Raw genomic sequence first — 13,950 nt, forward strand, 5'->3', positions numbered from 1 at the left:
TACACGCTCTACTAGGACTTTCTAATAAATAATGAATATATATATATATCCACGGACCTTGTATGAAAATTTTGCAACTTGTCATTTCATTATAAAGTGGAAACTTTATGCCAGGACTCTTCAAAAAAAAATATTGTTGTACCGGTATCGTATCCTCCAAAAAATACACTATTGGCGATATTTTCGGAAAGTCCAAGCAACATAGCCCTACTACTGCAATTAACTAGAAATTCAGCCTGCTTCAATCAAACATCCTCATATGTAAAGCTGTGAAACTCAATTGTGTTTGATGAAAATTGGTTGAGCGGCAGACAGAATAATAAAAACTTTGCAACAAACAATTCTTAGCCGATTGGTTGCAGAAAACATTTGACATTCAGTCCGGCATCAAACCAAACAAATTGCAAAAGGCTTAAACTAGGACTGGCAAAGATCAAGTTGTGGTAACTAATAAATACTCGAGAGAGAACAGTGGAACTCTTTTTGTAGATCCAAGCAATATAAAATCTTAATTAGAACACAAAGTAAAAATCTAACAGTCTAGGACAGAGGTGACAAGACAGATTCTGACAAAAATAACGCGCAATGGCAGTTTCCAGTCCCCAATTTTCGAGTCCCTCTTGCGTAGGAAATACAATGACAAGCACAAGCACAAGTCTGGAAATCAAGAGGCAGAATAACAGAATCCACGGGGGCTCTTTTCAATGTACCCCACAATTCAACTCTGATCATAGGAAGTGCTATTTGATCCATAGGTTTCCACCTCTGCCCATTCAACATCATCTTCCAACATGGAATGAAAACCAAAGTATTGATGAAGCTTTTAAAATACAAATAAATCAAGATGTGTACTCAAAAGCCGGTGGTGGCTGAGGCTCCTCATCAACAGCCATTGCTGATGCCGGGGCCTGTTGTCCAGTTGATCCACCACCAGTGCTGGATGCAGTTGACGAGGGTGCATCTGTAAGGGACAATACTTCAGGTTCGTCAGGACGTAGATCTCTCAGAAGCACAAATCCAGAAGGTGATGATTTAACTGGCACATATCTGCTTTCTTCCAAAAACTTTATGTATTTCTCCTGAGCTGGAACCACCCTAGCAGGGTTGGTCAACATCTCAAATGATGGCTCTGGTTCATTTTTCTTCTCCGCTGGAGTATCCACCTGCCATTAAAAGAGAGATACATTTTATTTGCACTACACAACAAAAGCAGAAAATTATGCAAGATCATCCATACAAATTTGCCTACAATATTATAGGAACAGACTGTCTGCCTGATCCTTAACTAAAGGAAACCATTGATCCAAAACAAAAATGATAGAAACGTATACGAACCTGCATGGACTCCCCAGAACTTGGTGCACCAGAAGATGACTCTGTTCCAGCTGCCTTCTCGGCAATGGCTTTCTCAGCCTCTTTCTTGCTAGCCCTTGCCTTAGCCCTAGCTGATGTTGATAAAACAGCTGTGGGGAGTTTGACAGCAGAAGTTGTGGTGGCTACAGTGGTTGGCTTAGGATACTCAAATAGCGAGGGCTTGGCGTGTGATACAAACTCGAACTTTGGCACTTTTAGGTCATAATTGAGACCAATCAAGGCTGTTGGTGAGAATGCTAAGCTAACGAAATATATAAGTGGATACCAATACCAAAACTGACTAAAAACAGCTAGTCCAACGACTGCTGTAATTTTGTCATGTTTAGTCTTTGAAAGTAATTTGATTGTCACGTTTCTTCCACCAGCATCAAGAATACCAGAGGCCAAAATTGCACCCATTTTACTCATGGTATCTTCATGCTTATCAAGGACAATTTTCTCCAGTTGTCGCCTGAACAGAAGAAAGTATAGCAAGCTCAGGAAAAGATGAAAAAATAAGGAGAGATGTGACATGCATTTTCAGATGAAATACCTGAAGGCACCCACGCGGGAATCACTGGCTTCACTTATCTGGACCATCACCATGGCCATCGCTATGAGAGCACCTTGACGTACAAAATCAACCACATCTGATGTCAAAGGCTCCAACAATGAGATGGCCTCACTCAGACCAGTACCTGCACAAGAAATGCCTACTGCCATAGCCGCACCATATCGAACATGTGGATTGTACGACTCCGATAACAACGATACAATACGAGGCATCTGCAAATTCATTGAAAAGGAAACATTATTAACACATCAGAAAGAAGAAGACTTGGGGGAGGGGGAGATAGGGCAGAGGAGAGGAAATAGGATAACAGTAGCATTAAATGTGGATCTGCAGACACAAGTCAAACATAGTAATTCCGCTGAAATGAGACCACAAATAATAAGAGATTGATAAGAAGCACATGATTAACCAGAGCATAACAGTCTCAAATATGACAAGAAAAAGCACCAACCTGCTCTGGCTCAGAATACATAACAAATCCAAGTGCCAAAACTGCTGTCCGGCGGACATCATCACTAACATCTGATACAGCAAAATGCAGCAACTGACGGATAGCCTTATTATTTGCAGTTCCTCTGTAAGCCAATGCTAAAGCATACATTCCACCATAACGCAATATAGGGTCTTGATCCCTAGTCATTTGTTCAATCAGTGTATCGGCTTCTTCCTCCCTTCCGTAGACTGTGAGAGCTATACCTAGTGCCAAACCCCTGCATGTAGCATCAGAAGGAATGTTCAACTCCAGGTACTCTATGGAATATTATTTTGTACTAGTTAAAAGAAAAATGTGTTCCAGGCAGCCTACACCTAGTGCCAAACCCCTGCATGTGAGAGCTATACCTAGTGCCAAACCCCTGCATGTAGCATCAGAAGGAATGTTCAACTCCAGGTACTCTATGGAATATTATTTTGTACTAGTTAAAAGAAAAATGTGTTCCAGGCAGCCTACACATGTAGTAAGATGGAGAAATTGTCATCCCTATTTTATGCCCCATTATTGATCCTGTAATTATGCCTAAAGACTAATTACATATTCATGTCCCCTTTAGTTTGAAAATTTTACTTTTTGCTAATAAACCTTCATGAAAGGAAAATAGCACAAAAACAGGGGAAGGATGAAAACTTCCCAGTGCACAAAAATTACACTGAAGAATTTTCACCTTGAAATTGAAAAAATTATGGCCGTTCTTGGAATTGATATACACAATTTAAAAGTTCAAAACAAAAAAAGGAGGATGTATACATGGGGACTGAAACAAGTGATAGTACCTAAAATGTGATTTTACTACATATGATCAAAGGCAATATCTATCAAATATTCAGAATTGAAAACGGACAAAGAAATCAACATGTCCTGTCTTCTTTCAAAACAGAAATTCAAACACCATTAACTTGCAATGGACATTCCAGCCATTCTTTTGAAACAGAAATTCAGATGGCCTTAATTTGCAATGGACATTTCTAATTCTGTGACATTCACAGTTTTTTTCTTTTTAAAAGTAAATGTGACATTCACAAGAAAACGGATGCAACACAGGTTTTAACTTTTAAGTTGAAAGATCCAACACGAGGATATGGAACAGTGAGTTCTAAAACAAGGACAAAATCTGTCCATTATTTTCTTATATTGTTATTAACAGGATTTGTTGCAAAGAAAATAAAATATGGAAGTGAGAGTATCGGAGCCAAGCAGTAAAGGACATTTCAGTAATTAGCTCTTAAATATTTATTGCAATTTTCAGTCTATCAAATGTATAATAATTATACCTATTCGTTTCCTTATATCACTTGGTGACATTTATTCAAACAGTATAAAATCATTTTATCTGTAGTTTATCAAGTAAAATCAATCCAAAATACCAACTATCTATTCACACGATAACAGTTGTTCATTTCTAGATACTGCAATCATTTTTGACACTATTCAAATAATTAATTTCCTTATTATAGTTCAAGCAAAATATTTTCTATAGTTCATCAATGTTTAATTATTTTTATTTTTATTTTTTTGGATTGGTTTAACTTTTAATCACAATATCATTCTTCTTCAAAAATACAAAAGCAAAACTTGAAAAAGAACAGGAAAAAGAACTTCTCAAGTACAAAGGTATTAAGAGACAACAATAGGATCTAAGCTAATACAAGTAATTGTATTTCGGCTATTGGCTTAAAGCTGTCAACCTACCTGATTATCTTCTCATGTTGCGTCTCATGAGCATAAGCAAGCATCTCACCTGCCTTCTCACTTGCAGTTCCAACCATCAATAAACCCATACCAATACCAGCAGCCTCTCCAGCAACGGCACTGTCAGTATATAGCACGTTTTTAATGTCATCATAAATCTCTTCATCAGCGGTTCCTAGAGCAGCCAACCCAAGTCCTAAGCAGGCACCATGCTGAATAACCTGTAGCAACAGAAAGTTGAAAGTATGAAAACAGTAGCCGGAAAAAATAAAGGCGCCTATGAGAAAGATAAAGTTCACTAATACAAGTACCTCGACATTTGTACCACGTAGACTATCACGAAGAAACTGTTTGATGCCCTCCCCATGATTTGCATGAATTAAACCAAGAGCATACAAGGCACCACCTTCTGAATATGGACTACCACCTCCACCAGCGCCACCTTGCGGCAAGTAAGGTGCCATAAGTGATCTCCCCTGCTGCAAATGGCCACTGTGGATAACACCCAGTCCAGCTGTCGCACTGAATTTAGCCCAATTTGTTGCACGGCTTAGCCAGTCCTGATATTGTAAACAAAAGATTCCCATTAGAAATTATGTTAGGCTGTAGATATAATCCAATTGAGAAGGTAATCTGGTAAAAGGAAAAATATAAAATCACCAGGTTCTCCCTAAGGAATGTATCCACAGTCGTTCCAGCATGCATGATCGCATTCGCATATATTGTTGCACTGTGACACACGCTATTTCTCATCTCAACAGACTGCTTTATTGTTTTAAGAATAAGGAGATCTGACCTGTACGCAAAGATTAACACAACTAAGAATACACATTTTCCATCAATCAATTGAACAAAAAGTAAAATACATTCGTCTTACTTGTTATGGCTGTATAAGAATTGCAAGGTCAACTGTATTGAGGTCTCCCCTGATAGAATCCCTTTTAGTTTTCCCAACCTTTCAGCATATATAGCTTCTTTTGGATCTGCAGTTGTTAACGTCCCACCTGAAGGTCTACTTTCTTCTAACAATGGAACATCCTCTGAAGCTTCTGCATCTTCAGTCGGTGCTCGATCAGAATCCGCAGGTAACAACTGTGCCGGCTCTGAAGGTTGTAGGTTGGGGCTGGAAAGCCGGTCTCTAACCCTCAAAAGAAAAGCTTGGTGCTCGTTCTCTACAAGGTCAAAAGCTATTTGTAATGCCAATAGAGCATCATCTTTATTTTCTGATCTTAATAGCTTCTCCAATATACTTGCTACAGACTCTGGTTTATCCAAAAACATAAGCCACTGGCACATGCTCAAATAGTTTGGAGATGGTGACTTCTCATACACATCCACAAGAAGACGAAGCACCTGTAAGAGAAAGTAGGAAGATTTAAATGAAAATTTTCTCCGAATATGCTTAAAGAATATCTAAAGAAGTAACAAAATGTATTAAAGAAGTCGTCCTACACCTATCAAGAAAGGAAGAAAGCGAAACAAATAAGGATAATATCACAGGCGGATGCAGTGCATAAGATATGGGTTTACCCAAACCCAGCAAATTTGGCTCAGACCTTGTATATGTGTCAACAAATTCACTAAATAAGTGCGAACAGTAGATTTTGAACAAATTAAATCGAATGGGTTGTGGTAGAATTCCAAACTCAAACTCATAATGTTCAAACCGATTCCTTTTTTCTATCTCTGTTTCTATTTTCCCCAGGGGATATTGGGATGACGCTGATGAGGAGACACTGGAAGAAGGTAACACTCAAAGGGACATTTTTGGTGGAATATGATTAATTTTCTAGGGGAGCTCACAGTATATGCCTTACCTCAATGAACAATTTTTTTAAAAAAAAAATTAAAAAAAACCTTGGTGACAGACAGAGACTTATATTTCTATGAGGAGAATACAAGCAATCAACGCAATAACTAAACCTAGCAGGAAGATAACATAAATTATATAGAGCACACGGATTTGGGGTGGGGGTTTGGGGTGGGGTGGGGTGGGGAGTGGGGGGCACTTGAAATCAAGTATGTTACATAGGGTGAAGACAGAGTAAGACTACCTCACTTCGATATTCTCTACGATTGACGAAGTTATGGGAAACATTACTGCAATATGCTAGAGTGGCATCAACGTTATCACTGCAAACAATTGCTTCGGCAACCTTATCCAGCCTTCGGCATTCAATGGCCATGCCAATGGCTTGCTGATATTTGCCATCCACTATACACCTAAGTAAGAAACAAGGCAACTGTTAACCAGAATGGAAACCCCAAAAAAATAATGCGAGGATTAGACGTCCACATTCTTATTCGTCCACAACAGAAGATGAAATATTATATACGTACTTATCAAGCATTCTCTCCACAATAGCCTCCAGCCTGGGGTCCACCTTTGTGGCTTCATCATTTGACTCAGCTGCCTTAGTTTTATGGCTTGCATACTCATCCAGGGCTTTAGCTGAAAGGAAAGATATTGCCAATTCAACAATACGAGTCAAAAGTTGACAAACAAAACGGACAGCTAAAACAATTGACATATTATAGTACTTAAAACAACTAAGCGAGAATGAGCCTCTACTTCAAAGTTTGACAAGGCATTGTTGTGTCAACCCAGTGATGTCAGGTATGACACAACAATTCACTACTATGGACCAAGACGCTGCAGAAAGAACACAATACAGGCTAGAAGGGGATGCAACAAAAATCATCTGCAATAGCAATTGCAAAAATATGGATCTTGAGGAAGAAGTGTTGAAAGATGCAAATCAAAAGCAATATATGAAAGTTGAGAAAGAAAATTTGGAAGATACAAATTCATCAGAACAACATGATTTTTTGTATTTATAAGATCTGAACAGTAACAATATGATATGAAATTTATACCGAGAACTGTATGAACATAGTCAGTATCCTCAGAAACATCAAAGAGTGGGCCAGCTCCAAGGGCATAGGATAATGAGTCATTATGTTCACCCAAATGATAGAAAACCTGAGGAAAGAAACAAAAGTTAGAAAGGACTGCTGATAAGAAAATTAGTTCCTGCCATAATAAACTGTCTCCCACATGAGATGGGAATGAATTGGTTGGTAAACAAAAATGTAACCTTTGAAGCAACTAATGCAGCTAGTTGTCTTTGGTCAAACTCTTCATCCTCGTATAAGCTTTCACTGCACGAACAGGAAGTTTAAAAAGTCCATGAGATCTCAAAGCACATATCATGAATACTCAGTTGATAGAAATTAAGACTTGAGCTTAGGTTTCAGAAATTGCATAAAATAAATTAATATATATACATGAAGTGCAGGGCATGAAATTACCCAATATCACAACTAGATACAAAGCCAAGCAAACTAGATACAAAGCCAAGCAAACTATACAGCATTCTACATATGCACATTCTAACATAAAGTGAAGCTCAGCTTTCAATGACAATGACAGACTGTTTAGATGATAGCTATATTAATTAGTTGATGCATAACTAAACTGGCGGACAAGGTTGAATATCTGCTATTCAAGAGAACTATGTTTGGCAAGCAATTTGGTGGCTTATACAGAAAGTTCTCGGGTCCTTGAGGCCACCGGGGCTTTGGTCCAGTGGGGTAAGAGCTCATAAGGGGATGTCTGGACTAGGCGCATGACATGAGTTCAAACCTTGTCGCAAACAAAAACGTGGTATTTAAGTAGAGAAGAATAGAGAGGCTTATTATCCACCGTGTTTTGAATCGTGCACCAGGGGCCAACTGGCTCTCGAGGTTTTCTCGATTATAAAAGTTCTACGGTCATAAGTTAAGCTTGTGGTTAGCTAAATTAAAACGTGTGAGTGTTTGGTGTTTAAAATAATCGAACAAACAACATAATGTATCTAAACATATTTTTTTTTCTTCTCTTTTGTGCAATCTCAACACATTGGGCTTATCAACCAAGCTCGAAAACAAAGTTTTAACTCCACACAGTATAATTACACCCCTGCATAGACTGAGAGGGTCAAAGACATCATAGTACACAAAGTAAGTAATATGAGGGCTAATATTTTGCATAAAGGAGGTGAATAAGTTTTAGGCACAATATTTGAAAGGATAGGAATCCTTAGGTGCGAAAAACTCATCCAAAATACTTCTAAAAAGTACCCCAGCCAAAACAATAGCATCAAAATCAATGAGTTTCAATCCACAACAGTCATGATGAAATGAAGCTCATACAAGATTGAAACACTATTTAAAAGAAGGTACTGACTTCCAGATCCACTTATGAACAAATGAACTTCTTGCATGTGCAATGCCTTTCATTGCCATGGAACCCATAATGAATTCACCTTAACCCTCCTTTACCTGTACCACCTTTTCGACTTAAGATTGTCATCGATCATTCAATTCAAAGTCCAAAAGAAGAAAGGCGAAAAACAAATTAGGCGTTGAATTTTTTCCAACTAAGATAATATTGACTACAAAAACCTTCCAGGACCAGCACTAAAAAAGCTTTCGACATCCCCCACACCTACCATCCACACTTCCATGGTGACAAGGCACTCAAATGCAGGCAATGTATCCCTGCAACCTACACTTGCACTATTCAAAAACCATACGGTGAGTCGCTCAAAATTTCCAATTCACACCCGACCGCCCAATATAACAAGTCCACTAATCCTAATACTTAGAAATTCCAATTCCATTTAAGCACCACTTACAGAAGTTATCCCTACAACCTAATCTTGAATCATTCAAAATCCAATAATTCGAGTCATGCCCAAACAGCCAAGGGCCCGCTTCACTGAGGCGAGAGGCGCGCAGCGAAGCGCTCGCCTTTTTGATGTGAAGCGACAATTTATACAAAAAAAATAAAATATTATATATATAACTAAAAACTCAATAACAATAATATATTAATAAATATATCAATTCAAAAATTAAAAACTCAATAGATAGTCATAGTAGATTCATATCACAATATGCAATTAATTCTACTCTATAACTGAAAAAGGAGGAAATTTCAGGTTTGAAGTTTTGAAGTTCTCTGCCTCTTCCCAGCAGTGAAAGAATTGAAAAAACAGAGCAAAAACAATAGCAAAAACAGGGTGCAGTACTGCTGCTCAATCAAAAATAGAGCCAAAAAAAAAAAAAGAGAAGACCAGAAGAAGAAGAAGAAGAAGAAGAAAAACGAGAAAAAAAAACAGAGCAGCAGACTCTCTGTTCTGCACTGTTGCTCGACAAAAAACAGGGCAAAAAAATAGAAAGAAGAAGAGAAGAAGGAAAAGGAAGAAAGAAAGAAAGGAGAAAGGAGAAAGAAGAAAGAAGAAAGAAGAAGAAGAAACCTGGGCTGGATCGACTTGGATGAAGAAGAGGATGGCAGAAACTTGAAACTTTCAGGTTGAAATCATCTTGGGTGGACTTGGCTGCTCTGTTGTTTGAAGGTTGAAGAAGAAAGAAACATGAAATTGGTGCAAGCCCTAATGTTTTAAGTCGCTGGTCTTTTTTTTAATGTCTGCGCCTTTTTCTTTCTTTTTTTTTCAAAAAGCGACGCCACAGCTCGCCTCTCGCTACACAGGCAGAGGCACTCGCCTTTTACAATCGCAACGCAACAGAGCCAAAATAGCGCAGGCTGTTCGCATCGCCTCGCCTCACGCTATTAGCGCTGAGGCGAGCGCTATTTATAACACTGAATTCAACATTTCTCAGCTTAATGTTCTCCTCGCCAAATTTTCCACAAGTTATCTTCTTTAGCGCCAAGATCCTTTTTGTCTAAAACATCCAATTTACCATCCACTTCTTACGACAACAACAACAACATACCCAGTCTCAGGAGGGTACGCAGACCTTACCATCCACTTCTTACTTTCCTCAAAAATCCCACAAAGTTCAAATATTTCTAGAACATAAAACAGGAAAAAGGGACCTCAAAACCTTTCATACTAATGGGGGAACCCCAGCACGAAATCGACTAAAAGAATTCAACATTTCTCAGATTAATGTTCTCCTCGCCGAATTTTCCAAGTTATCTTCTTTAGCGCCAACTTCCTTTTTGTCTAAAACATCCAATTTACCATCCACTTCCTACTTTCCTCAAAAATCCCACAAAGTTCAAATACTTCTAGAACATAAAACAGGAAAAAGGGACCTCAAAACCTTTCATACTAATGCTGACAAGTCCCAAATCCACACAATTATGTCCAAGCAATGAACAAATACACAAGTATTTTACCGCACTGCAAACTATAATTCAAATTGAAAGTAACAAACACACAATCTTTCCCATAAAGACACAAACCTTCAAGAACTCAATTCACCCAAATGAAGAAAAAAAAAAGCCTCCTCTGCTGCTTGGAAATTAAAATTCCATACTTTCCATCATTAAAAGAACAAACCAAAAACAAAAGAATTCACCAAAGAAATAGGAAAAAAAAAATTAAAAAAAAACCAATTTCCTCTTTCTACAGCAGAAATTTCAATTCCACATAATTTCAATCACTACAACTAACAAAAAAAACTATTTTTTGCCACAACTAAAGTGAAAACACGTAATTATAAGTCCAATTCCACAAAATTTGAATCACTACAACTTAAAAAATATTCTTTTTACCACAATTAAAGAAAAATAAATTAATTATAAGTCCAATCCCATAGAATTTCAATTACTACAACTAAGAATTAAAGTATATTTTTATAATGGGGAAAAACATAATTGAAACTGAGATTATAAGAGAAATAAGTAGCAGAAGAATGAATTACATGACAGGGACAGAGGTAGAGATCTCAGGCCAAAAGTAATCAACAAAGGCGTTGAGATTTGAGAGCGCGTGGAGTTTCAACTGTGGGTGGGATTCGTTCAGCATCGCCAATAAACCACCCGCCGAACTCACCATCGTCGCAGCCGTCGCCATTGCCGCCGCCGCCGTTTAACTCTTAGGGTTTGGATCTGTAACAAGAGAGGAGAAAGCTAGGGTTTTGAGATGAAGAGAGCAACCGGAAACCTAAGGAATAGGTGGAGAAGAAGAAGAGGAGAAGACTGAAGAAGAGATTTGAAAGGTTTGGGATTTCTTGTTCATGGAGTAAAGAAAAAGGTTCTTTATATTTTAGCTCACTCCTAGTTCATTTTGGATTCCTTTTTTCTTTTTCTTTTTTTTTGGGGGGGGGGGGGGGTTTAATAATAATAATGAGAAAAAAATGTTGTGTTTTAAAATTTTTAATTTTGTTTTAGTACTTTTAGCATGAAAAATCTAATTTGGGTCTTGATTAATTCGAATTTTTATTTAAATCCGAATTAGTTTACATAGAGCCTTTTCAGTTTAAAGAACTTTTTTGTATAGCCGCTCTCAAAATAATAGTCGAAAAAATATATTTTTTTTGTATATATATATTATGTATGTTATATATAAGAATTATATAAATTTAATATACTTTTTCGCCTACCGAATATAAATAATTTATGCTACGGGCTAAAAGTAAAAAAAAAAAAAAAATGCCCATTTTTTCTTATCTGGTGTCACTATACACTTCGGGGCTTTATTTTACCAATTTTAAGATGGAAAGTCCAATTTTAGGATTTAAAATGCTCATTGTCAAAGGTGACTTAATTCTCATGGCTCAAACTGAGATTAGAATGATGCTTACCCACCACAATCTTTGGTGGTAGTGTATGTGCAGTTAAATTATAAGGCGTCGTACAAGATAAAAGTTGAAATTATATTATCTCATAGTTGGTCACAAATATTAGCTAACTCCCGGATAAGTTTACACTAAAATGGTAAATTGCTATCCCATATAAAAGGTAAGATAGCTAATCTAAAGGGATGAGATATCCTAGTTTATCCCACCATTGTACCGAACGACCCATAAAATCTTATTTTATTTAAGTAAAATTAAAATAATGTCCTAGTTATTAAAATAAAACATTAGTTTAGATAATTTTAACGGAAATCTTAGTTATAAGCTATGGAAATTAATTCCTTTCAATTAGATAACAAGTCCATAAATATTTTTGTTAAAAACTTTGGCTTGTTAACTAGCTTGGTTATTTGAAATAGAAGGATAATATTCAAATTGGAAAAATCTCTTGGTGTTCCTTCTGACTTAGAATGGTATTATTATGTCAACTTTCAAGTAGAAATGGCATGGGTGGCCATTTTATATCATTCTATTTAAAGTTTAGCCAATTTTTTAAATTTAGTGTAAAAAACTTAATGTTAAAGAAAATATTCAAAAGACCTTTTTATCATGTATTCTTCAATCTCTTTTCTTCTCCAAATTCCTGAACACTCCCTCATCACTACTATGGCTTTGATCCAAGCATATCTTATACTCCCACCCAACCCAAGCAAACTAAATACGTAAAGAAGACATTGGGGAAAAGGACAATAAATGATTAAAAACAGAAATTACTTTCCATTGGCCTTTTACTTGTGAAAGTTTGATCTTTTACATGTTGTGTTGGAGTTTCACTTATAGTGAATTTGTTGAAATGTCACTTGTAAAAGATTTAAAGTTTTTTGTGTTTTTGGTAGGGTATTTAATAATAACTTTTTTCTTTGCAGACTAAATATTGATTAGTTTTGAGATGGTAGTTAATTTTTTATTGAAAAATATATATTTTTAACCGTTCCTAATAATAATAGCTAATAATATATATATATATATATATATATATATATATATATATATATATATATATATATATATTGCGTACAGGTATAATATACATATTTTTTATATTTTTTGGCTAGCAAAGTATTTTGCCCTTTTTTATTAGCAGTGTAAAAAGGGGCTATTTGCCCATTTCTCTCGGGCCTGACTAGTCGGTGCCCGCTTCAATAATTGGTGGGCCAGTTTGTGGGCTTAAAATCGTCACCGAGTTCAAATCGGCCAACCCAGCTCATTTGTCAGGTTTATTACGCATTACGATCGTAGTACTAGGATTGAGAACAATTTTTTTAACATATTATTTTCCACCGACCATATTTTAGAGAGAAAAGAATAACTTGTAAATCACTAAATTGCGTCCCTAATTCGAACATAACTAATGAATGCACTCCTTTTCTGGTCTAATATGGGATAGAATATATGCTACTCCGCTCTCATCGATGGAATTTATATTTTTAAAAGAAATGTTACTCCCTCCGTCCTAATTATATGACAATGTTTGATTGGTACGAAATTAAAAAAATAAAAATAAAAAAAAATTATAATTTTGTAATTTAAAATGAGTCATATATATTTATGTGGCTATAAATCATCTTATTAAAAGTAAAAATAAATTTTAAAATTAAATTATTATTATTATTATATATGTGTTTTTTTAGCCGACTAACAACTTGTTTGGATTGAATTGCTCGATGAATAACAACGCTTGGATAGATTGTATTGTTTATCGTCGTTTTATGATGTTACGCGCCAACCATATGAAGAATAAATTTACAATATTACTAAGAAAAATAGGATACATAGTAGAATTACTATATGAAAAGGTAGGGTAAAAGATAAAATACGACTACTTAATAATAAGGAAGGGCAATATGAGAGAAAAAGCAAGTAAACGATGCGACCACACCAAATGCGTCGTTCCACAAAGTCGCACTTTTCGTCGTTACGTAACGATGGATTTAACGATACGATACATTAAAATTCAAGTAACAATCAAAACAAACACTGTATTTAAAGTAATAATACGATACAATAGAATTGGTAACAATCATCCAAACAAGCTATAAAAAAAGAATATCAGTAATTATTCATACCAGTATTGGCAAGTAGAGATGTTCATGGTTCGGTTTGAATCGGATTTTTTCTAAAAAGAAATCAAACCAAGTAAGTCGGTTTTTCAAATATTGGAACCAAACCAAAAGTTGATTTTTTT

The 13,950-nt window shown here is 36.2% G+C and overlaps 1 protein-coding gene across 1 annotated transcript; it reads right to left on the reverse strand.

Moving 5' to 3' along the window:
- Positions 1-418: 418 nt before the first annotated feature.
- LOC104118859 (26S proteasome non-ATPase regulatory subunit 1 homolog A-like) lies at positions 419-11,146 on the reverse strand. Its single transcript, XM_009630234.4, has 13 exons — positions 10,830-11,146; positions 7,211-7,274; positions 6,990-7,095; positions 6,453-6,564; positions 6,167-6,335; positions 4,990-5,465; positions 4,773-4,908; positions 4,424-4,672; positions 4,113-4,333; positions 2,379-2,637; positions 1,907-2,139; positions 1,336-1,825; positions 419-1,163 (listed from the first exon to the last, which is right to left on the reverse strand). The coding sequence occupies exons 1-13, from the start codon at positions 10,979-10,981 to the stop codon at positions 840-842; spliced, it is 2,991 nt and encodes a 996-aa protein (XP_009628529.1). The 5' UTR covers positions 10,982-11,146; the 3' UTR covers positions 419-839.
- Between the last annotated feature and the right edge of the window lie 2,804 nt (positions 11,147-13,950).

The sequence above is a fragment of the Nicotiana tomentosiformis genome, chromosome 9 (genome assembly GCF_000390325.3).
Source record: "Nicotiana tomentosiformis chromosome 9, ASM39032v3, whole genome shotgun sequence".
In the NCBI taxonomy this organism is placed as follows: domain Eukaryota; kingdom Viridiplantae; phylum Streptophyta; class Magnoliopsida; order Solanales; family Solanaceae; genus Nicotiana; species Nicotiana tomentosiformis.